General features: G+C 44.3%; 1 protein-coding gene across 1 annotated transcript; it reads right to left on the reverse strand.

The window, feature by feature from the left end:
• Window positions 1-944: 944 nt before the first annotated feature.
• On the reverse strand, window positions 945-6,981 carry prph2b (peripherin 2b (retinal degeneration, slow)). The gene is made up of 3 exons (XM_026190995.2): window positions 6,113-6,981; window positions 4,171-4,417; window positions 945-2,572 (listed from the first exon to the last, which is right to left on the reverse strand). Exons 1-3 carry the CDS (start codon window positions 6,691-6,693, stop codon window positions 2,372-2,374), a joined length of 1,029 nt encoding a protein of 342 aa, XP_026046780.1. The 5' UTR covers window positions 6,694-6,981; the 3' UTR covers window positions 945-2,371.
• Between the last annotated feature and the right edge of the window lie 19,572 nt (window positions 6,982-26,553).

Consider the following 26,553-nt stretch of genomic DNA (forward strand, 5'->3'; position numbering starts at 1 on the left):
GTCTGTGGCAAAGGTACTGGTGTGCAGGTTTTCAGGTTTTGGTTACACCATGCACTGACCAATGTACATTTTAAAAAGGCGGAAGATTCGAGGCAGAGTCCAGTCCATTTACACTGTCTGCAGTCAGCTAGTGCGGGGTAGGTTTGTGTTCGTATTGCTTCACGATGTCTACAGTGTCCTTTAAAGGACTTGGACTTGGCTCCATCTCTGGACCCCCCAGGTTCCTCTCTGCGTCACGGTCACTGTCTTTGACCTTTAGCTGATATAAACAGAGTTAATCTCCCTGTGAGCTGATTAACCATTTATCTGCTCAGGTGAGGTAATGAACTGCACATGTCACACAATGATGTATAACACTGGAAAAATACTGCAAGAAACTCCCCCCAAAAAACTATAAAAGAAAACTGTAAAAATATCACAATAAAAGCGATGGTACTAGTGATAAGACCAAAAAAGTAAAACAAAACACTGTAATAACATCCCAAGGAACTTTAAATGACACTTTTTTTTAATAAAGCACAATAAATACTGCAAGAAAAACACCAAAAAAAACCCCTGTAAAATGTACTGCTAAAGATAGCTTGGAAAGAAAAGCTTCTTCAGTTGAACAGAAGAAGCTTCTCGGATGAGAGGTGAAACGTCTTCAAGCAACTTAAAGAAGTCCAGACGCTTTTCTTTCCAAGCTCCTTAGACTACGATGACCTGGATGACTGAGAACCTTCACAGACATACTGCTAAAGATGTACTTACAAAAATGTAATGTGAATTTAATATAAGCTGTAAAACACTAAAGTATTTCACACCTGAACACCTAAGACAGCACAATAAAGACCAAAGCTGAAGGTTTTCTCACAGTAGTTATAGATATCTAATAATATATAAATATATTTTTATGTTACGTGTTCCAAAGCTGTGTTTGATAAAAGATGAGTCAGACAGCTTGGTTTCAGTCACAATCTCTTTATAGGTTTTATCATACACAGAACTAGAAGCTCCAACCAACCCACAACAACTGACTGAAGACATCACTCTCTCCAAAGAAACAGAAACATATGATGCTCTATGCAGTGGACTTGGCTTTAACTACAAATCTGAGAGCAGATTTCTCTCTCTCTTTCCTGTCCCTTAAATAATCACAGGTTTCAGACCTTACAGAGAAAGAAAGCAATAAAGGAAACGCCTCATAACCAATCACACGATTGCCACAGCCCATTTTTCAACCTGAATTCAGTCTGCCGGGTGTTCTTTCTGGACATGTCACCCACACCTGCAGGAATAACCCATCTGTGATGGCATGTGTTGGACACAGCTTTGCTCCATTCGTTGTGCGGTTTGAAATCACACTAGGAGCATTTCGTCAGTGAGGGGTATTAAATTTTTTAAACTGCAGAGACAGTCAGTGCTGTTAACTCACCTGCTCAGTGCATAATGAACAGACCCAAGCAGAAACACACTTAACTTGTGTTAAGGTGAAGCATTCGGTAGCCATTTATCAACAAAGACTTGATAAGATGTTGACATTTAAAAAAAAAGAAAAGAAAAATAACGACCACATCAAACTGACAAATGATCATTTTTATACCTGTAGTTTATGTGCTTAGCTCTGTATACACCTGTGCACACCGGCCTTTATAATAATGTAAGATGTGCCGTTTCTGTTAGTCCTACATCAGTTACATTAACTTTACACCTGTATATACACCTGCATGTGCATGTTTCGTATACAGGCAATAAGTACAGCTGTGTGAACACCATCTGAGCCTCTGTACTGACAGGAGTTTTATACAGGAGTCATGCTGCTGTGTATGAACCTCTGTCATTGCTGCCTGCTCTCACAGATGGCAGCACTGGTACGTTGTGTGCTGCTTAGTGGTTTGTTCTCTCATGTTAAAGTCTCCAGTGATTGCTGGAGAAAGCCAGCAGAAATGACACACATTCAAACATCTGGATGTAAGAAATAATAACTAGGTTGATCTTTTTACACTAATGATGACGTCGATGGATCCGTGCTGTCTTGGCTGTGTGCTCCCTGCTGGACAAACACGGAACTGCAACACTCAGACACATTGGTGGGAATAGACTCACTGGGACCCGATGCTGTCTGATGGTCTAACCACCGCCTGACAGGAACTGCTACTCTGAAAGGGGTGATGATGTTTTAATTACAGGAGCACGTTCCTCTTTTTTAAAAATAAACTCTGTTTAACATATTTACAGAAAATATCGACATTCACAGGAACTTCAAATGTTCACATTAATGTGCATGTGTGGCTTATATACAGTTCTTTTCTCCCTCTTATGGGGGGAGAGATGGCATTTGAGGGGGGTGAAGAGAAGGGGAGACATCAGTCCTCTGTGGTGGGTTTGGCTATCAGGTGTTGGCCTCTGGAGCATCTCCGCCTTCCACCTGGTTGGTCCTCCCAAAGGTCTTCAATTTGGTGAGCAGATCGCTGAACGTCTCCTTGACGCCCTTCTCGAGCAGCCAGCCCTCACTCTCACACTCGGGGTTCTCCGGCTCTGCCATCGTCTCAAGCGCTGTGCTCAAGTACTTCAGCCCTGCCATGTCCACAGACTGACATAGACACACACAGCTCACATTTATGGCAAATCCAGGAAAAACCCATCCAGCCAAGTACATGTAATATTTTATGACCTCATCATTTTAAGGTGAATCTCTGGTTCTGACCGAGTTTTAAATCCCTACAGTCCCCCCAGAGAACATTGTGGTGACAGGAATGTTGTTTGTGGTCATTTTTAGTTGGTATTAGTAGTTTTGTTTTGTGCTCATTTAACCGACTCTGTCAAAAGAAATGTGAAATTTTCTGTTAGAAGGCTTCAGTACAATTTTGGGCCCTTTTATTTTCTTTAGCAGCACCCTAACGACAATTACACATTATTGTTTGCTTTGTTCAGAGAACAGCGTGAGAGCCTCCGAGTGGCAAATGGCAATATCATGAGCATACAGTCACACTCTGCTTTATTAAGATCATAGACCGAATTGCAAACTACAGAGAGCCTGGTACTGAACCCCGAGGCTCGCCCTTTAAACTGAGGAGTGAGGAAAAACTGAGTTCAGGATGTTGTTTTTTTAACTTAAGCCTTTCAGGTCAAACATGTTGTTTTGACCCAGATTCCAACTCACTTCTCCCTCTCAGGAAGTGTCCCTCATCCTTATTTTCCCAGAATGCAACCTGCTGTTTCTGTGGACAGATTAACCCCCCAGAAATAGCTCCTTATCCTCAGTGAGCCTGACCACCACTTAATGTGACATTTCACCAGATGATCCACCTCAGGTCCTGAGTCACGTATGAGCACAACAGAAATCACACAGTCACAGCCACAACAGAAACAGTCATGCAGAGAATGTGTGCGTTTTCATGATGCAGTTGGAGTCGCACAGAGAATTTAAACAAAAACGGCCTTTTTAAATGGTGTGTGCCGTGTCGTGATACAGCAGCCGCTCAGGAACATCAGTACTAATGCTAATCCCACACCAATCAGTTATTCTGTTAACCTGCTCACTCTGCTGAATTTACTGCAGGGGTGCTGCTGCAATGATCTCGTTCTAAATCACAAGATTAGGAAGAGAACTTGGAGCCTGGATTCACCCGAGAGAGAAAGTCAAAGACTTAAGCCTGTTCACTTTGAACAAATGAGTTAAAAACAGCACCAAACACACATTCACTGATTTTTTTTCCATTGCTTTTTCAAACAAAGCACCCGGCTTTAGAACAGCCACATGCCCGGTTTCTCCTGTACAATGTGAAGCTTTCATTAGAGCAGAAGGTAAATAAAGTGAAACTAACAAATCTGAGATGCACTGACAAGTTTGACATTAAAACAACAGAAGATATGCTTAGGTTAGGTTTCAGCCTTTCATTGGCTGCTTATTGAAATAATTTGTCAGACTAGATTTGATATGTTAGATGAGCAGAAGAGCAGCTGGAAACTGCTAATAAACTGTAGAGCAACGCTTTTTATTTCTGGGTCTCACGCGCCATCACAGCTTCTCAGACATTTGCAGATGGAGTATGTCACAGGACCAGGCTAGCTGTTTCCATTCAATTTTAGTCGTTATGTTGCAGCTTCAGATTTTCTAAGCTGAACATCTGAATCAAAGAGATGTCTGTTTGGCTGATTGGCTGCAGTGGAATGTGGGTGGGGTCTTACCTCCAGGATGATGGCAAAGAGGACAAAAACACCAATGCTGCTCATCAGGCTGCTGTAATAGGAGAAGAGGGCCTCAAGGCAGCCCCGGGTCCAGATGTTGAGCTCCTCTGTGCGGTGGTCATAGTCGTAATGAGCAGAGTTATTGGTCAGGTGGTGCTGGATGCAGGGCCGGGGGGACCCGGGGTTACAGCAGCTGAATGGGACGCTGTCCATCAGATACTTCCCCTCCACGTTACTGAGGACTCGACTGCAGGCCAAACACAGGTCAGAGGTCAAACAAAGCCAGCCTGGGGACTGAGGAGAGATTAGCGACGACCCCCCCATTGCTCTGGAAATGGGTTAGTTAAATCTATGCTGAAATGAATGAACGGTTGCAGCACAGGTGACTCAAGACAAAAGTAAGCTAATAGGAACTATACGTTACTACAGAGACTAAACCAAAGATCAATAAAATACGGCAAGAAGTCGACCAATTTTCCTGAGTTCCTGAACTTTCAGAGAGGGCAACCCTATGAGCAAGAACCATGTGGAGGTGAAACACTCACTGGCCACTGTGGAGGAAGGCCTCCATAACAGTTATGTTTGCAAGGCAAGGCTGTTTGCATGGAAAGTAAGAATTTCAAAAGAATCATAACTGAGCAGAACATCAGAGCCATAACTGAGAGGACCGTCAGCATACAGCTGCACTCTGCTTTAATAAGATTATTCACTGTGATGGAAAACTGTTGAGGACCAGGCACTGAATGCTGCAGAGGAAATGTCTCTTATGGCAGCCTTCCGCTCAATTTAAGTGGAAGTAAAGCCACGCAAATGTTTCATGACAACAGTGAAACTCACTACAGTCTGCACCTCTGGATGATTTATCTGCTCTCCAAATCTGAAAACTGGTTTGCCCTTTTGGAGGAAGGTCATTAAGAAGAAAATAAACTCTCCCTTTTCCTGTCACGTTTAAACTTGTTAGATTATCTTGGAGGGTGATGTCAAATTTAACCAATATGTTAAAAATATTGGTAAATTTGTCTATGGATGGTACTACCAGATGTGATCAAATTATCTGATAAAAATCATCATTAAACGTTGCAGTTTTAGACTCAAAGTGAGAAAAGTAGAGTAGAGTACAAAATAGTCCATTAGACGTTTTAGTCAATCGGAAACCTTATGGCAAGAGCATACAATATAATTTATATCCCACAATTCAACTCAGCAGAGACACTGATGGAGAATAAGACTGCTTCGTTCAAATATGAAGAACAGCGACATGTAAAGTTTTCACTTTGTCAGATGCAGTATGTTATTTAACTTGTTAATTGGTACAAGCTGTGGGTATGGCTTTAAGTTGGATCAATTATATTAGAGAGAAAAAAATAATCTCTTTTAAACACATTATAACAGAAAACAAAATAGTTACAGGTTTGCCACTATTTCAGAGCTGCAGCCAATCAGACGTGTTCATTTCTGATCAGAAGCTGTTTCTTTAATGTCCGCTTTGCTGTGTTTAAGGATCAAGTGACAGATTAGAGTCTCAGAGGAGACGCCCCGCATGAAGCTCCTAAACGTTGACTTTTACCTCCTTAAGACCTCTCTGATCCTCTGCTGAGCCCAATGTTTAATTCATCTGAGAAACTAATGAATAAAACCTGAGAAATTTAATTTAGAAATATCTGAGGTGCTCAGTTCAACGAGGAGCTGCTGATCAGACTTGTGTCGTGATCCCAGAGACACTTTTCCCGAGGCTGCTGCTTTGTTAAAAATTGATGAGTTTGATTAAAATATAGAGGAATATTCAGATGGACAATTTCTATAGAATAATTATGGATTCATCTAATAGAATCAGGTGCCAGCTCTGTGTGTAAATTCTTAAACAGCAGATACATTATCCAACAACATCGATAACTTTTCAATAATGGCTCCACGTGACCGGCCACCCCGCTCAGATACTCACTCTTTGACCACATCGTTGCTCATGTCCAGGTAGCGGTTGCTGATCCACTGAACCTCAAACCAATCCCTGAAATTGTTGTTCCCGCAGCAGTGGAACTCGATCTGCGTCATGTCCAGCGTCCTCTTCATGAAGCAGCGCCCTGGAGTGTCCGTGTCCTTGTAAAACCGGATGGCGTAACTCAGGCCCTCGGCCAGTGTCAGGTATACGGAGAACTGCATAAGGAAGCAGAGCAGCGACACGAGTACCAGCAACACGTTGAAGCCGCAGCACAGCAGCAAATATGTCTTCAACATCGGCTTCCATTTGGAGAACTTGATGGGATCCAGAGAGTCATGGCACACCTTCCCTCCAAAGGCATTAAGGCCGCAAGCCAGCAATCCCACCAGGATCAGCAAGTTGGGCACCAGGTGGCTCTCATTGTTGTCCATCATCTCACTTCTCTTCCGCAGCTCAATCTTGAAGAAGATGCCGAGGCTGAAGATGAGGATCCCTGCGATGACTGAAAACCAGTAGAGCATCCATAGACCCTGAGCCAGCTTGACCCGCTTCTGCAGGTTGAACTTCACCGGCATGAAAGGCATTTTAGCAACTCTGAGAATTCAAACAGACACTGAGGGTCAGGATTCAATAAGAAGCAGCTGCAGTTCAGACTCAGATTCAGAGCTTTACTCGTGAAAAAACAACATCTACTGGTTTCAGGCCCATAATGCTGAGCTGCAAGGGGGGACAGTCCATGTTACTGAGGGAGCAGAGGAGTCCACCATCAAACACTGCACAATATTCACACAGACCAAGTGAGTATTTCCTGCAGGATGTATGGAGGTGTGAATGCGAGCGTGCGGCAGCTCGTCATCCTAAAGCCTCCTGAGCTCATTATCAGCAGATCAGCTGCTGCCTCTAATCCCTCCTCTAACTCCTAATTGGTTTGATGTTAAGCAGCTGCTTCCTCCTCACTGTCACAAGCTTCACTGAGCAGAGTTCACCTGCCTCACCTCAGGGCAGGGTAGTCTCAGTAAGCAGTCCAACAAACCTCCTGTGAGCAGGAGCCTGAACTCTGTTTAGTGAGAAAACTTGTATCTCCGTGGTAAAAGATGCTGTGCACATGCACTGAGCAGGTTACATTTGAGAGAACTTGAAAACCCAGAGACCCAGGGGAGCTTACTGTGCAGGTACACAGAGAGTTAGGCCATCTCACAGTCCTGGTGTTTTGTAGAGATCCCAAAGCAGAGACCGAATACAACAGAGCACTTCCCGATCTGAAGTCAGGCAGTGATTTTACTAGTTTTTAAACTATCAAGGCTTACCAGTCAGACTGTTTATCTAGACTCCACACCTTCGTGTGATGTCCACGATGCTCTCATACCTGCAGAAGTGAATGCTGAAGGCTGAGGATGCATTTGCAAAGTATTGTAAAGAGAAACCATCAAACACAGCACAGCTGCCTCTCTGAGTGACCGCTACTGTAATAGAGTGAATTGTTGCCCCCCCAGTGGTAAAATACAGAAGTGCCTGTTACAGGGCTAGTTCTTGGTTGACCAATATATAACAACAAAAAAGGGTAGTTTCTGCACCGCTAAGAAACAACAAGTTAGTGTGTGATGTCCTGCTGTTCAATAAAGGCACCTATCCACGTCCTTCTGTCCTGATCTTTTCAAGAGCCTAATCCAGAATATCACAACTGGCGACAAGGATTCTAAAGATTTCCACAGCGTGACAGAGGCTGTAGAAGGGCTGTGTTCACATGTAAAGAAAAATACAAACCAAGACGTTTTCTTCACGGCTGCAGCGAAACAGCTTTTGGTGAGCTAACATGGCGATGCATGTGGGTCGTGTTGAAGAGTATAATGAATCGAAGGAAGATTTTGAGTCATATTTGGAGCGGTTGGAGCAATGGATGTTGGCAAATGATGTTTCCGATGAGAAGAAAGTGTGCACGTTTCTCTCTGTGATCGGAGCAGATACATACAGGCTGCTAAAGAATCTTGTGTCTCCGAGGGTACCGAGTACCATGGGATATGCAGCACTGACTGGAGCGTTAAGTGCGCATTATAAGCCGACTCCAGTGGTGATAGCTGAGCGTTTTCGTTTTCAGAAACGTAACCAGAAAGAAGGGGAGGCAGTTTCTGACTATGTTGTCGCTCTGAGGCAGTTGTCAGCCACATGTGATTTTGGACAATATTTGGATGAGGCCCTGAGGGATCGTTTTGTTAGTGGGCTGCGTTCTGATGCTGTGCAGCACAAGCTACTATCGGAAAAAGATCTTACATTTCCACGTGCATGTGAGATTGCCGTATCCATGGAACTCGCTTCGAAAAATACGATGGAGTTCTCAGGACGCCAGGACCCTCACCACGTAAATGCCTTGACAAATGCTCCAAATTTTTTCCAACAAAGGATGGAAAGGACAGAACAGGCAAGAGGGCAATAACAAGCCAAAGAACTGGAAGGGACCTAAAAAAGACACAGGAATGAAGCAACCATGTTATCGTTGTGGTGGAAAGCATTCAGCACGTGAGTGCAAATTTAAGAGTGAAAAGTGTCATGTTTGTGCAAAAATAGGACACACTGCACGTGCTTGCAGGAATAAAAAATTCAGTCAGCAAACTCAGTATTTGGAAACTGAGGATGAATGCTCAAGTAGGAATGATGAAGCTGAACTTTTTGGAGTTTATTCAATGTACTCCATCACCTCCAGTGAGAAGGGATACACAGTGGATGTTGCGCTTGGGAGCAAGAACACCACCATGCTGCTGGATACAGGATCAGCAGTGTCGGTAGTATCAGACAAGTATTATCAGATACATCTCACTCATTTCCCTATAAAACCAGCCAGTGGGCTAAAGCTCAAGTCCTTCTCAGGCCAACACATTGCTGTGCGTGGATATATTATGTTACCAGTACAGTATGGGACTCAAAACATCACCCTACCACTGATCGTTGTTCAGGGAGACAGACCAGCTCTGATTGGACGAAACTGGTTAAAGAAACTACAGCTGAACTGGAAACAGATTTTCACAGTACACAAGGTACTGGTGCAGAAAGAAGCAAAGCCAGGAGTACTAGAAGTGATTCAGCGCCATCAGGCAGTGTTTTCGGATGACCAAGGCAGCATAAAGAGATTTAAAGCTAGAATCCACACTAAACCAAACACCACACCAATTTTCTGTAAAGCTCGCCCAGTTCCTTATGCACTAAAAGAAGCTGTGGAAAAGGAGCTGGACAGATTGGAAAAGGTGAAGGTTATTTCAAAGGTTGAGAAAAGTGAGTGGGCATCCCCTATTGTTACTGTGCCAAAAGCAGACAAAACAATTAGGATATGTGGTGACTACAAAGTCAGTGTCAACCAGTGTGTTGAAGAGGAAAGATATCCACTTCCAAATACTGAAGATTTGTTTGCTACTTTAGCTGGAGGAACATCCTTCAGTAAACTTGACCTTTCTCATGCCTATCAGCAGCTACAGTTAGATGAAGAATCAGAGAAGTATCTGGGCATCAAATTTCAAATTCAAATTTTATTTGTCACGTACACAGTCATACACAGTATGATATGTAGTGAAATGCTTGGACAACTGCTCGTGACCTAAAGAAAACAAAAAAAGGAAAAGGCTATGAATAAGATAGGAAATAAATATGAAAAATTAAAAAGGGTAAATTTTACTAGGAAGGAATAAAATATAAATTAAGGTTAAAAAGGAAATAACTGTACAACACAAATTAGAATGAAGGGTAAATTTAACTGGGAAAGAATAAGATAAAATATATAAATTAAAGTTGAAAATAAAATAACTGTACAACAAAATACACAATATAGAACTATATAAGAATGTATGAAGAAATATAAATAAATATATACACAATAACAGCAGTTGTACAAGTATTAACTGGAAATGAAGAATATAATGTCCAGTGTTGTGCAATCCACATTATGTCTTCTGCAGTGCAAATATGCTTAAACACACACAAAGGTCTCTATAAGTACAATCGCCTCAGCTATGGTGTTTCCAGTGCTCCGGCTCTTTTCCAGTCTGTGATGGATCAAATCCTTCAGGGGATGGAGCATGTCACCTGCTTTTTGGATGACATCCTCATCACTGCTTCATCTGAAAGGGGTCATTTGAAGAGGTTGGAGGAAGTACTCACACGTCTGGAGAAGCATGGTGTCAGAGTGAAGCTTTCCAAGTGCCACTTTCTTCAGAGCAGTGTGGAGTACCTGGGACATCGTATTGACAGGGATGGTCTGCATCCTTTAGAGGAAAAGGTAGCAGCCATAGCAAATGCACCAGAACCAACAAACGTCACTGAACTGAAGTCCTTTCTTGGTCTTCTAAATTACTACAGTCGATTTTTGGAAAATCCATCCACCATTCTTCAGCCTTTGCATAACCTGTTGAGAAAAGATGCTACCGTAAATGGATTTGGACCATGGAATGTGCAAAAGCATTCAGGGATGCAAAAAGTCTACTGCTGCAGAACAAAGTGTTGGTGCACTACAGCACAAATCTGCCATTGAAGTTAGCCTGCAATGCATCACCTTATGGATTGGGCGCAGCCATCTCTCATGTCATGGAAAATGGAGAGGAAAGGCCTGTGGCTTTTGCATCAAGAACATTAACTGAAGCTGAGCAAAAGTATGCCCAGATAGAAAACCCTAACCCTTGCCATAAGTTTTGGAGTAAAGAAATTCCATAAATATCTGTATGGAAGGAAATTCACCCTCCACAGATCATAAGCCACTGCTGGCTATACTAGGGCCAAAGTCAGCTGTCCCAACACTCGCTGCACTAAGAATGCAACGCTGGGCTCTTATCCTAATGGCATACAACTATGACATTGAATATAGAAGATCAGCTGAACATGCTAATGCAGATGCATTGTCACGTCTACCTCGGAATACGCCAGAAAACATTGCCGAGGAGGGAAGTATCTTCTATTTCTCACATGTGGAAGAGCTACCAATAGTAGCTAAAGACATTGAGAGAGCAACCATGAAGGATCCAATCCTCAGCAAGGTCTGGAGCACACCGTGGAGTTAAATGGGATCGGACACACAGCTGTTCCTGCCTATCATCCTGCATCAAACGGGGGCAGCAGAGAGGTCAGTACAAATCCTGAAACGATCCCTGATGAAAAATGTGCTGGAAGCAGATGGTAAGGCCACATTGCCACTCAGTCATCGTTTGGCAAACTTCCTTATCATGTATCGCAGTACACCGCACACTGTGACGGGTCGTACACCAGCAGAGTTGTTCCTGAAACATCAGATCCGGACTCGCTTCAGCCTGCTGAAACCTGAACTAAGCAGACACATTGAACAGAAACAGTCTGAGCAGAAGCGACACCATGATTACAAAACCCAACCTGTTCGTGTTTTTTCGGAGGGAGACGCTGTGGGTATCCGAAACTTCAGGGGGGGGGGGAAACAAAATGGACTCAGGGAACAGTTCTGAAGAAAATGGGAAGTGTTACTTACCTGATACAAGAGGGACAGAGAACACGCACAATACACGTGGACCACCTGTTACCATGGAGACAGACTGTGGAGAAACCCCCAGTTATATTTTCACCGGTTTCAGAGGGACGGCCAGAAGTGATTATGGACAGCGTTGTTCCAGAGATACCACCAAGTCCACCTGGGATTTTAACATCACACCCCTTACCTCCTGAACCACCTAAACAGACAACCGATGAACCACCAGTATCCACCCTAGAAACCACCCAAAGCCCATCTGTGGAATGCAGATACCCAGAGAGACGCAGAGTTCCCCCAAAGAGACTGAATCTTTGAAAATGTAGAGTTATGTTTTAGTTATTTACTGCCAGTTATTTTAGAAGTGAAGAGTTAATAATGGAAGTAATGGCTACATTTATTCATTGTTCGTAAGGGCCACAGAATATTTCTTTATGGTGGGGGCAGTGAAATACATTCTTTAAAGGGTTGCTTATTTCAATTACAAATCTAAAAGGGGAGGAATGTAATAGAGTGAATTGTTGCCCCCAAGTGGTAAAATACAGAAGTGCCTGTTACAGGGCTAGTTCTTGGTTGACCAATATATAACAACAAAAAAGGGTAGTTTCTGCACCGCTAAGAAACAACAAGTTAGTGTGTGATGTCCTGCTGTTCAATAAAGGCACCTATCCACGTCCTTCTGTCCTGATCTTTTCAAGAGCCTAATCCAGAATATCACAGCTACAATGATCGCTTTAAACGCTGCACAATTCCCTGATGATGATAGTAAACTAAAATTGCTTCATGACTGGTGATATAAGATTTTTTAGTTTGTGTTATGTTTATTTGTAGCTTCATTTAAAGGAAGAAGAGCTTGTGAATTGGAACCAACACAGGAAGAGAGATTGAAGCCATATGTGTAGAGGAATGCGGTGACATACGACACTTCCTCCTGTTTTAACAGACAAGCTGTCGCTCTCTCTCTCTCTCTCTCTCTCTCTCTCTCCTTTTATGGGAATGTCTGAATTTCTATACATACCAAGTTATCTCCTGTTTCAGCTGACAAGCGAACAGTCTCTCCTTTTATGGAAATGTTTTATATTCTGAACATGCCACTCCTACTTCCTTGAAAACTTGCTTAAGTATAAAGAAAGAAAGCTCTGAAAGCCCTGGGCGGTCTTTCCTCTCTGTCACATCTGTCCTGCACACATTGCTGCAGGATGGATCGGGCGATGAGGGGGGATCGTCCATGTATGCATGAAAAAGATATCTTGAGTTTGAGTTTCTTTGCCTTCTAGCAACTTTCTCTTCACATTTTCTTGGTCCTCAGAGCCGGATAGGAAGCATCGGCCGCTGTATTCTGGCATCGTGGAGATCTTGCACTGAAATCTGTCGACAGCCTCTTCGGAGTGAAAGTCCAGAGACGTGAAATTCGGGTTCTGGCCAGTGTCATTAAGTGGTCCACGACGCTGGGATCCAGTGGCTGACTTTCAACATAGCCAGAGAATCTTGGGAAGGTAAAGAAACCACTCACTTACACTCGCGTAAAACGAACCTAGGTCTTATCCGAAAGGATGTAATTAGTCTAATCCACTGCACGGATTTTCAAAATAAAAGCTTATGGACCAATCCGCCGAAAGGATTTTAAATTGGGAATTTTTAGGACTGACCTGCTGAAAAGGTCTGCGCGACTGTGTAAATTTCTGTGTAAATGTTTGTGTTTTCTGTGTGTTGAGAGTGAATTGATTTGAACAGCACAATACGCTGCTGAATCACTCTCATTGTTATTGTCATTTTATTTCCTGTCAGTAGCTGAAGTACTGGTGACAAAAGAGAACAGTTGAGTTCCGCCTCATAAAACTGACACCGCTCCACCAAATAGAGTGGAGTAGAAGGGCGTAGTCAGTAACCACTCCTAAGTCTAATAAACTCTGTATATTTTATATATTTTATTATTATTATTATTATTTTTTTCTTTTTTTACTATTTAATTTGTAAAAATGTGTACACACACACACACACACACACACACACACACACACACACACACACACATGTAGGAAAATATTTAGTATACACATCCAGAAATGCATACACTATTATATATTGTACATATATTTATTAGTTTCAGGTTGGCCATTCTTGTATTTTGCTCGTTTGTGTTGTTGTGTTTGCACATCTCTGTTGCTTGTGGGGCTCGCACACAAGAAGCCTCTGCAGTTCTGTTTTAATGGGTAATCAGCCCACTAAGTTTACCGTTGACGAACAGTGGTTAGAGGAAAAAATGTCCAGGCGCTGGACAAATTAGTGTGCAAAGATGGAGAAATCCTTAAAAGATCAAATGTTCCACCTGGGAAGGAAAATGTAGCCCATCTGCACTATCACAACTTAAAGGAGCATTACTGAAACAAGTAGGAGAAACAAAAGATTTAAAGAAAAAAGGAAAACGCACGTAAGAATTAAATATTTCCAAGTATGGAAGCGAGAGGCAGATAGACAATGTGAGGAAAAAAAAAAAAAAGAAACAAGAAAGGAAAAATGAAAAAGGCAGAAGTAGCCAACCCCCACTCCTGCTGCTGTGAAGCCAACCCCCACTTCCGCTGCTGCACGGCCAACCCACACTCCCGCTGCTGCGACCCCCCCTTAAACTATCATGTGATCCGTTTAGATTTCAACCTGGTCCTTATGCAGAGGCACAAAACATGTTAGATAAAATGGCACTAGGTGAAAATCCACAGGAAAAAATAGGAAAAGATCGCTACGAACGAGATATGGGAGGTGATGTCAATCTATCTGGTCCTCCCGGCATTTTTCCCATGATAGCAGTACCAAACCCCAGATACGGCCAACCTACAGGGGAAGGTAAAGAAGGTGGAGAGGCACAACGTGATAATAACCCAAATATATTCGTGTTCCGGCCGTGGTCACAAAAAGAGGCAAAATTGGTGAAGTGAAACAAAAAGAAAATGAAACAGCGTCCGATTTTTTAGATCGCCTGCGTCCGGTTTTTAGGCAACATTCAGGAATGGATTATAATGAAGGTCCTGACGGTCCTTACCAACAGCAGCTAAAAAATGCATTCCTGAATGGCCTGCTACCTGCAGTGAAATCCCATGTTGGCAAACACTAGGTCACAATGAATGACCACTAGCCGACGCATTGCAACATGCCGAGCACGCTCTCCGTGTAATATATGAAAAAAACTGCAAGCACAGGTACTTTCACATTAGATCCAGAAACAGAGTTTATTGCATTTTCAGGAGGATTTAGAAGGTAACAGACAGGGACAGAGGAGAGGAAAGGCAGAGGAAGAGGAGGATTTAGAGGAAAGGGCCAGAGATATGTAGGACAGACAGACTTACGCGAAAGAAGTGAAGAAAGAGATAATACGTGCTGGAATTGTGGCAAGGAAGGGCATTTCGCCAGAGATTGCAGACATAAAACGGACAAACGGCAATATTCAAAAGAATGACTAAATGAGAAAAAGCCAAATGAAAATGACAAAAGTGACGCAGAAGTATTTAATGTCTATCAATTAGTGTCTGAAGTAAAAGGCAAACCTACGCTGACAGTATATGTCAATGGCAAACCAGTGCAGATGTTACGTGATACAGGGGTATGTAAAACCATTTTGAACAAAAAAACCACAGGAAGTACAATTCTCAGAAGATATATTAATAGTAAAATCAGCATCAGGTCACACTACAGTGCAGTGACTGACAAAACCCTTATTAAGTGAAAACTAGAGATCAAAGTAGTTTAAAGTAGTTTAAAAAGGTTGGAAACAGACCCCAACAAATAGATATAAATATAAGAAGTACAAAAATAAAATAAACAAAGACAAAATTACATTAGAACTTATTTTTAACGTATTGAAACTAATAATAGGAAGGATAACAACCTGTAAACTGATATTAACAATGAAACATAGCTGGCATGACGTTCATGCCCAGAATGTATATAATAAATAAAAGGAAATAATTCACACGAAAATCTTTTAAATAAAATAGAGAGATGCATAAGGTACATTAAGGCTGTGTCATTGTTCAGCCAAGGAAAGTGTGTGAAAAGGTAAATGTCTCCAGCTTGGGAAAGGGTGAAACTGCAGATCACCCGAAGCCCTTGATGGATACAAAATAAAATATAAAATATATAATAATAAACTACTTGGTTCGCCATGCAACAGAGAGAATGAATGTGACTGAAGGTTGGATCTGAGATGAGACAAACAGAAGACCAGTCTAAAAGTAGGCACAAACCTGTTCAGAGAAAAAGCAAATTTGTACAGATTGGATAAATTCTAAATTATCTGTTTGCTGAGTAAGATGATCCTAACTATTAAATTGGCTCAGTAGTAGTATAGTGATATGCACTAATAAAATATTGTAATATACTATTGTTATTATATAGAAAGAAAAAGATGATGATAATAATAAGAAGTATCCTAGTCAGTTATGATGTGAGATGGACGATTGATATGAAGTAGTCTGCATCAAGCTTAAGGTTTGCTCAAAGTCAGTATAATGACATATGAGATGAAGAAAATAAAGGAAATATCTAAACCAATTAGGTGCATAGAGGCACTTGACCTGCTTGAAAACCTGTCATTTAACCTAGATAAAATATTACTGAGATATAGAGCACATCTATAATAACAACTAATAAGCCAAACCCTGTAGATAATAGCTAAAGCTACCGGATTGAGAAGCTGAATTAAATATGTGGACACCGTTAAGTTGATGAGCATGTTACACATTTTCTTTTCTTTTTATTTATTTGTTTTTAGAGCACAAGCTGCATAAAAGCCAACACATGCAGCTGTCTGTGAGCTCAGTTTTCCGTCACACTTCTGCTCTGTTTCAGTAGCAGCATTTTTCTTTTTGTGTCCTGACTCATGTATGTTTTCTGTTTTGTTTGATTATTTTATTTTGTTGGTTTGGAAACAAATTTGTGACCATACTTGTGGATCAGTGACACATAGTGATTAGGCATATGATTTACAAATGCCCAGTTTTAGAACTGTGAGCAATTCAAAGTTTAAAAACATATTCGGCGCCTAATAAGCTCATCACTGGACCCACTTCAGTTTGCCTACCAGCCTGGCATTGGAGCGGATGATGCCGTCATTCACCTCCTACATCGTTCCCTCGCTCACCTGGAGACCGCTGGAAGCACTGTGAGAATCATGTTCTTTGATTTCTCCAGTGCCTTCAACACTATTCTTCCCTCGGTTCTAAAGGACAAGCTGGTGAACTCTGGAGTGGACCATCACCTCACTACCTGGATCCTGGACTACCTCACCGACCGACCACAGTATGTGAGGACTCAGGGCTGTGTGTCGGACAGGGTCGTCTGCAGTACGGGGGCCCCACAGGGAACGGTTCTGGCTCCGTTCCACTTCACCATCTACACTGCAGACTTCTCCCACAATTCCACCCAGTGCTTCCTGCAGAAGTTCTCTGATGACTCTGCAATAGTCGGCCTCATCACTGATGGGGACGACAAGGAGTACAGAGGTCTGACCCAAGACTTTGTGGACTGGTGCCAGCTGAACTACCTCCAGATCAACGCCAGTAAAACCAAGGAACTGGTGGTAGACTTCCGCAGGCACAAGCATTCTCCACTGCAACCACTGAACATCCAGGGTATGGACATTGAGGCTGTGGACAGCTACAGGTACCTTGGTGTTCATCTGAACAATAGACTGGACTGGACTCATAACTCAGACGCCCTCTACAGGAAAGGGCAGAGCAGGCTGTACCTGCTGCGGAGACTCAGGTCGTTTGGAGTGGAGGGCCCACTCCTGAAGAAATTCTATGACTCTGTTGTGGCTTCTGCTATCTTTTATGGCGTGGTCTGCTGGGGCGGCAGCATCTCTGCTGGGGACAGGAAGAGACTGAACAGGGTGATCCGAAGGGCCAGCTCTGTTCTAGGATGCCCTCTGGACCCAGTGGAGGTGGTGAGTGACAGGAGAACGGCGGCTAAGCTGTCATCCCTGATGGACAACATCTCCCACCCCATGCAGCAGACTGTGACAGCACTGAGCAGCTCCTTCAGTGGGAGACTGCGGCACCCACGGTGTGGGACGGAGAGATTTCGCAGGTCTTTCCTCCCCACTGCTGTCAGACTCCATAATAAAGACTTTAACTGATCAAGCACACACATCCATACATATGCAATAATACTAAGTGCAATAATCCTTTCTGTCATCGTTGTATTTTTACTCAGTTGTATATAGTATTTGTATTTGTATTCTATTTTTATCTTATTGTATATTTATTTTATTTTATTCTACTGTATATAGTATATTATTTTATTCTATTCTGTACAGTTGTGTACTGTATTTATTCTTATTGTATTCTAATTTTTGCCTCATAACTTTTGCACTGTCCACTCCTGCTGTGACAAAACAAATTTCCCACGTGTGGGACTAATAAAGGTCATCTTTATATATATATATATATATATATATATATATATATATATATATATATATAAAAACTCTAACTTCAAAGTTTGAAGTATGTAAGATGTGTGAGATGTGTGAATTCTTTGAAAAACTAGAAATTGTCTAAAAATGCCTTAAGTGAAAATGTAATGTTGCATCTATAGAGAAGGAAAAAAAAGAAGCATTCAGTTATTTAAAAATAGGCATTACAGACAGATACAGTTTTAGCACTGCCTGACTATGATAAGCCTTTCTACTTACATGTAGATAGAGGAGCAGGTTATATGAAAGCTGTGATAACACAGGCATTTGGAGAAAAACAACGCTCATTAACATTCCTGGTGAAATTTAGACTCGTGTAAATTAGACTCTGTTGCGTCAGGCCTGCCTGCATGTGCATGAGATGTCCACCAGATCACAACAAAGAGGTAAATAAAAATAGAAAACACACATATACTGTATAAATTGTTACATGTGAAATTGTTTTTGGAAGACAGTTTGAATCAGACCTCAGTGAAAAGATGCATGAATTGATGCAAGTGAACTAATAGATAAATCTGTTAGAGAGACAACTTTAGTAGAAAATAGGGATATTGTTTTGAACTGCTGTGCGACGCTTCTCAAGTCTCTTGCAGATTAAACCCAGGCGATAAGGTCCATGCCAAGTACTCCTAACGACGCCAACAGTTTGCAAAATTGCTGAGAGGCCCTTTTGGATCCACCAGAGCCATTGCAAAAAAGTGGAAGTGAGTGACAGCACAACCTAAAAGACACCACCACCCCGACTCTTTGGTGAAGGGAGGGCTGATTGGGTATATCCCGCCTTCTACTTCTCGCCTGTAGTCTACTCACCAGAGTAAATCGGTGTGTCTGGTCATCATGAAGATTATTCTGTTTACCACCTTGGCCCTGCTGCTTATAGCATGGACCCTGATGCACTTAAAGGATCAAGAAGCCAACTTGCATAGAAGGACATGGACATATGACAACTCACACCTGGTCAAAGTGAGACAGGACCACATCCATCCCTGGATGAACAACGCCTGATATAGATACATATATAATCGCACAGAAGGAAAAGATTGTTATATATGCTCACACATGCCTACTACAACACAGCATGCTACATTATATGGCAGACCTATGAACATGACTCAAGTGACATGCGCAGCAAGCTTTGCCAATCTAGGTTATCAATATTCAGGAATTGTCCTAAACCACAGCGACCCCCTGACTATTGGATTATCGTTTTGGGCTGTTTTTAAATGCATCGACCACCATCAACAAAGAGCAAAATCAGGAAATTGATGCCATAAAAATAACTGTTATGCAACACCGAGTTGCCCTGGACATGATCTTGGCAGAAAAGAGCGGACTGTGTGTTTTGTTCGATACAGCTTGTTGTACATATATTTCAGACAATGTGCATTCTGATAATATGACAAATGCTCTACAATTACTTAGAAATGTTCAACAGGCACAGGTAACCGATTGGGCAAATTCACAAAGTAAATTGGTGGAATTGGTTTATGAGCGGCTCATGGAGAACATTGATGTTTAAGGTTTTGATGTTTATTGGCCTAATACTGTCACGGATTGCCGGGGCAAGCCGTGTGGAATTGTAGAAAGGGACCAAAAGGCGGCAGCTCTGGTGCAGGTGAGTGTTTATTCACAGAGGTGGGTAAGTACAAACAACGGTGGCGACAAAACATGAAACTGGAAACCTAAACTGGGTAAACTAATAAGACAAACCAGAAACGAGGATGCAGGGAGGTCCGGAGAAATACATACGGGAAGACGCAGGGAGACCGAGGGGAAACAACACAGACGAACCAGCCATTACTGAGACAGAAAATACAACTTAAATACACTCAGAACACAGGGAGATTACACACAGGTGGGAGACACAGCTGGGAGTGATTAACATGACGAGACCAGGGAGGCAAACTGAAAACACTCACATAAGACGCAGACCTTCACAATAAAACAGGAACACACGGGGGGGAACAGGGTAAACACCAATTAGAGAACAGAACCAAAATCGCGAAGAGAAAACACAAAACGCTGGGTCAACAGGACCCAGGATCATGACAGTACCCCCCCCCCCCCCCCCTCAAAGGCTGGCTCCAGACAGCCCAACAAGAAACAAAACAGCCAGAAAAAACAGAAAACAACCCGACCAGGGCGGGCGGCGGGGGCCCAGGAAGGAGGGCTCGAAGCAAAACAAAACCGGAGCACCAGAAGTCCAAAAGACAAAAAGAAAAACAAAACACGAGACCCAACCCAAGAAAACCAATGAAACGAAACACACCACAGCCCAAGAAAAATGGAGTCCAAAACAGAAAAGTTCAGGGGGCCGACAGCACAGGAGTCCAAACAGTTCAGGGGGCCGACCATGCGGACGGCAACGGCGGCGACGTGGACACAGTTCGGGGGGCCGACCGTGCGGAAGGCAACGGCGGCGACGTGGACACAGTTCGGGGGGCCGGCCGTGCGGACGGCAACGGCGGCGACGTGGACACAGTTCGGGGGGCCGGCCGTGCGGAAGGCAACGGCGGCCACTCAGGCGATGGCGGTCCGGGGGCCGGCCGTGCGGAAGGCAACGGCGGCCACTCAGGCGAAGAGGGTCCGGGGGCCGGCCGTGCGGAAGGCAACGGCGGCGACGAGGGAGACGACGGAGCAGTTCAGGGGGCCGACCGCGCGGAAGGCAACGGCGGTGACTCAGGCGATGGCGATCCGGACCAGGCGAAGCACAGGCAGAGGCCGGACCAGGCGAAGCACAGGCAGGGGCCGGACCAGGCGAAGCACAGGCCGGGGCCGGACCAGACGAGGACGAAGACTCGGATGAAGCCGGACCAGACGAGGACGAAGGCTCTGAGGCTGGACCAGACGAGGCTGAAGGCTCTGAGGCTGGACCAGACGAGGCTGATGATGATGATGATGCTGCAGCAGGCGAGGATGATGATGACACTGTAGCAGGCGAGGATGATGATGATGAAGCTGCAGCAGGTGGCTGAACGGGCCCCTCGGACCCTCCAGCGGACGAGGCATGAGGCTGGATGGGCTCCTCGGGCCCTCCAGCGGACGAGGCATGAGGCTGGACGGGCTCCTCGGGCCCTCCAGCTGAGACAGGTGGCTGAACGGGCTCCTCGGGCCCCCCAGCGGAGACTGGAGACAAAGGCCGGAGCGGTCCCTTGGACCCTCCAGCGGAAACAGGAAACAAAGGCCGGAGCGGTCCCTCGGACCCTCCAGCGGAGACACGAGACGAAGGCTGGACGGGCCCCTTGGACCCTCCAGCAGAAGCCATCACAAAGCCAGCAGGCATGGAGTCCTCTGGCAAACACGAAGGCAACTGGCGATGCACTGAGCACTGGCTCTGCTCAGGCAACGCTGACATGGTGCAGTTCTCAGGTGGCTGCATAAACTTCAGGGGTCCAAAATCAGCCGGGGACTGAGACCTAGCCTCTGGGGAAGCCCTGGAGCGGCAAACTGTGCCAATGGCGGCGGAACCATGAAAAGCACCTTGAGGTGAAATTAGACTTTCTCCCTGCATGGAGTGAATGAGTGAAACCGGTGATACTGGAGCCAGAGCTACGGGTAGCGGGGGCACTGGAGCTACTGGGGCCTGCGCTACAGGCGGCACTGGAGCTACTGGGGCCTGCGCTACAGGCGGCACTGGAGCTACTGGGGCCTGCGCTACAGGCGGCACTGGAGACTGAACTGAGGGGGACACTGGAGACTGAACTGAGGGGGACACTGGAGACTGAACTGAAGGGGGCACTGGAGACTGAACTGAAGGGGGCACTGGAGACTGAACTGAAGGGGGCACTGGAGACTGAGCTGAGAGGAGCACTGGCTGCAGGGGAGCTAACTGAGCTGAGAATGGCTGTGGGGGAGCTAACCGAGCTGAGAGTGGCTGCGGGGGAGCTAACCGAGCTGAGAGTGGCTGCGGGGGAGCTAACTGAGCTGCCGGTAGCTGCACAGGCGATAAGCAGCTCGCGTTGACATCCGCCACACAAAACGCAGCCCCTGAATGAACAGTCATGCAGTCCGAAAATGAAAAAGAGTCCTCACTCACCACAGCCGGCGATTTAGAAGCCCGAACGTCCGGCTGTGGGGTGGCGCGCTTGCGGCGCGATCGGCGTCTCCTCCCCGCAGACGGCTCCGACGGGCCGGGCAAGATCACATCCGGCGAGTCGGGCAGCGAGGCAGGAGTGGCTGAGAGAAGGTGGGGTGTGTGCCGGAGAAAAGCCTGCACGGTCGGAGGAAGTGAAGTTAGAAGCCATGGCAGGCCGGAAAAGAGCCGTTGTAGCCGATTTTCCACGGCGCGGCGAAGCTCCTCTGGAGGGTCCTCAAACCACAGCCCGAGGAGAATCTCCACGTTATATGTGACGTCGTCCCGGAGCTCCTCGGACGGATTTACTGCCGCTGGGTCCATGGTGGCTGGTTCGTACTGTCACGGATTGCCGGGGCAAGCCGTGTGGAATTGTAGAAAGGGACCAAAAGGTGGCAGCTCTGGTGCAGGTGAGTGTTTATTCACAGAGGTGGGTAAGTACAAACAACGGTGGCGACAAAACATGAAACTGGAAACCTAAACTGGGTAAACTAATAAGACAAACCAGAAACGAGGATGCAGGGAGGTCCGGAGAAATACATACGGGAAGACGCAGGGAGACCGAGGGGAAACAACACAGACGAACCAGCCATTACTGAGACAGAAAATACAACTTAAATACACTCAGAACACAGGGAGATTACACACAGGTGGGAGACACAGCTGGGAGTGATTAACATGACGAGACCAGGGAGGCAAACTGAAAACACTCACATAAGACGCAGACCTTCACAATAAAACAGGAACACACGGGGGGGAACAGGGTAAACACCAATTAGAGAACAGAACCAAAATCGCGAAGAGAAAACACAAAACGCTGGGTCAAAAGGACCCAGGATCATGACAAATACTTATCATGTTTTGTATCTTTACTACATGCATTATCCCCTGTGTAAGAGGAATGGTATAAAGAATGATATCCTAATCCCTTGTTGCATATGTCACTGTGCCAGACGAGGAAGAAGGAGAAGACGATGAGTATGAAACTAATGTGATGAATGATTATGTTTGAATGATATACATTTTATGACAACCAGACCGAAAGCACTCACAATGTAGGGTCTGTGTCTGAAATACATTGATGTATATTCTTTAAATTCGCTACAACAGGAGGGAATGGTGATATAAGATTTTTTAGTTTGTGTTATGTTTATTTGTAGCTTCATTTAAAGGAAGAAGAGCTTGTGAATTGGAACCAACACAGGAAGAGAGATTGAAGCCATATGTGTAGAGGAATGCGGTGACATACGACACTTCCTCCTGTTTTAACAGACAAGCTGTCGCTCTCCCTCTCTCTCTCTCTCTCCTTTTATGGGAATGTCTGAATTTCTATACATACCAAGTTATCTCCTGTTTCAGCTGACAAGCGAACAGTCTCTCCTTTTATGGAAATGTTTTATATTCTGAACATGCCACTCCTACCTCCTTGAAAACTTGCTTAAGTATAAAGAAAGAAAGCTCTGAAAGCCCTGGGCGGTCTTTCCTCTCTGTCACATCTGTCCTGCACACATTGCTGCAGGATGGATCGGGCGATGAGGGGGGATCGTCCATGTATGCATGAAAAAGATATCTTGAGTTTGAGTTTCTTTGCCTTCTAGCAACTTTCTCTTCACAACTGGAGATACTGGATATTTCATGAGTGTGCCTGTGTTATAATTGCATTACACATCCCTCAGTATTTGTGTGGTGGGTACATTATTATTTTGTTTAGTGTGAAAAATTGAAAAGATGTGGTAACAGTTACAGTCCAGTCATTGTGATCGAGCACACAGGGTAAAATATGTCATAACCTACCAACAGGATCCAGGGAGTGTGAACAAGCTTTGCAGTGGAGTCAGCTGGTGTAATGCTGCTGCATGTATCATATACAGAGATTCCTTATACACAGCTGCTCGACAAGTTTGGGGCTAATCTCATTTGTTGTTTGGTTCACAAAACACAGCTTCTTAACATATGCAATGGTATCTCCAAAAGGACGTAGCGTTTTGTGGGAGAAACGTTTCGTCAGTCATCCTTCTTCAGTCTCAGCTGACTGCAGGTTTCCCCAAATCTTATAGACAGTAAATTATGCAAATTCTGGTCATGAGAATTTGCATAATTATGATTAAGGAACTGACCTCCCAGTCCATTGTTCCTTCCTTTACTGTTTATAAGATTTGGGGAAACCTGCAGTCAGCTGAGACTGAAGAAGTCACCTGGATGAGTGACGAAAACGTTTCTCCCACAAAACGGTAGTCCAGATGAACAGAATCAACTTTTGGAGATACCATAACAGCAACAAAAATAAAAGATAACGGAACATAATACACCCACTTAGAGCCATTTACAAGTGTGACTGAAGAAAACCTTTTAGTAGTAATACAAAAACAGAAAAGAAAAATAGCAGACTTCTGTCAGCGACCTACAATTTTGTAACCAAAAAAATAAAAATAAAAGAAATCAAAAAGTCTTCCCAGAATTACTTGGCAGACTAACCACCATGCTAAATCTCTTGATGCACTCTCTTTTTTTTTTTTTTTTTGTGTCCCGTTTGGATCTTTAGCCATCAGAATTGTTGTCTTAAGGCCAAGAAAGATGCCAAGCGGATTTATTTTACCAAGTGGATCATCATGGCCTTGCCATATTGGTCCATTTGATTGACCTTTATTATAATTACCGTATTTTCACGACCATAAGGCGCACTTAAAAGCCTTAGATTTTCTTCAAAAAGTACGGCGCACCCTATAGCGCAGTGCGCCCTGTGTGTTGTAAGGAGGACGTAGTAGAGAACACCATGAGAACGCTAAAGGGTGAAGTGTGGGCGTTGATCGTATATACCGGGACAATCGCACATACCTGTATAAAAGGACAGGTATGTGCATTATGTGGAACATCGTTGTTTTAACAACCCTGAAAATGGCAAAGAGACACGCTTATGAAGCACAGTTTAAACTGAAGGCCATCAGCTATGCGGAGGAACATGGAAATCGAGCAGCCGCGAGAGAATTTAAGATTAACGAATCAATGGTTCGCAAATGGAGGAAGCTAGAAAACAAGCTCCGGCAGGTCAAGAAAACGCAGCTGAGTTTCCGCGGACATAAGGCGAGGTGGCCCGAGTTGGAGGAAAGACTCGAGCGGTGGATCATCGAGCAAAGAACGAGCGGGAGAAGCGTTTCGACGGTCACCATTTGGCTAAAAGCAGTTTCACTAGCTGAAGAGATGAACATTGAACATTTCCGAGGAGGTCCGTCTTGGTGCTTTCGTTTTATGAAACGGTGCCATTTTTCCATCCGGAACAGGACTACGGTAGCGCAGCAACTTCCAGCGGATTATAAGGAAAAGCTAGCCATCTTCCGCTCCTACTGCAGCAAACACATCGGCGACAAAAACATCCAGCCCAGCCACATCACAAACATGGACGAGGTCCCGCTCACTTTTGACATCCCGGTGAGTCACACTGTGGAGAAGCAGGGGACCAGCACGGTAGTGATACGCACAACGGGGCACAAAAAGTCTTCTTTTACTGTTGTGCTTGGCTGCCATGCTAATGGACAGAAACTGCCGCCTATGGTGATTTTTAAGCGAAAGACTTTGCCTAAAGAGAAGTTTCCAGCAGGAATCATCATTAAGGCAAATGAAAAGGGCTGGATGGATGAGGAAATGATGAAAGAGTGGCTGAGGGAGGTGTATGTAAGGAGACCAGGTGGTTTTTTCCACGCATCACCATCGCTCTTAATCTGTGACTCTATGCGTGCCCATCTCACAGCCGATGTGAAAAAACTAGTGAAACAAATGAACTGTGAGCTTGCTGTCATTCAGGAGGCCTGACAAAGGAACTCCAACCGCTGGACATCGGTGTGAACCGCCCGTTCAAAGTAAGGCTGCGAGCGGCCTGGGAGCGATGGATGACCGATGGAGACCAGTTTCACCAAGAGTGGAAGGCAGCGCCGGGCGAGTTACGCCACAATTTGCCAATGGATTGTAAATGCTTGGGCTAACATGTCTGCTGGCACTGTTGTTCGAGCTTTCGCAAAAGCCGGCATCATTTCCGAGGAGCCGCACGGCATGGAAAGTGACTCTGACGGTGAAGAAAGTGAACCTGGCATGTTTGATGGAGATTTAGCGCAGCTGTTCATTTCAGACACAGAGGATGAGGACTTCCATGGGTTTGATTGATGATAAAAATGTGAGTACCAAACTTCGTTTTGCTCCTGCTTTATTTTTAAATACGCACACTTGTATGCTTGTGTGTTGTTGATGATGACGATTACCGATAATAGAAATAATAATAATAATAATAATAATAATAATAATAATAATAATAATAATAATGGATACTTTATTGATCCCCATGGGGAAATTACTTGTTTTTCTCTGCATTTGACCCATTCACTCAGTGAAGCAGTGGGCAGCCGACTAAGCAGGCGCCCGGGGAGCAGTGTGTAGGGACGGTA

The sequence above is a fragment of the Astatotilapia calliptera genome, chromosome 13 (assembly GCF_964374335.1).
Source record: "Astatotilapia calliptera chromosome 13, fAstCal68.1, whole genome shotgun sequence".
In the NCBI taxonomy this organism is placed as follows: domain Eukaryota; kingdom Metazoa; phylum Chordata; class Actinopteri; order Cichliformes; family Cichlidae; genus Astatotilapia; species Astatotilapia calliptera.

Coding starts and splice junctions, on each gene's coding strand:
- prph2b (XM_026190995.2), bottom strand. CDS start 6,693: ATGCCTTTCATGCCGGTGAAGTTCAACCTGCAGAAGCGGGTCAAGCTG. Junction 4,418..6,112: donor AGCAACGATGTGGTCAAAGA/GTGAGTATCTGA, acceptor TTTGGCCTGCAG/TCGAGTCCTCAGTAACGTGG. Junction 2,573..4,170: donor TCTTTGCCATCATCCTGGAG/GTAAGACCCCAC, acceptor TGTCTATGTCAG/TCTGTGGACATGGCAGGGCT.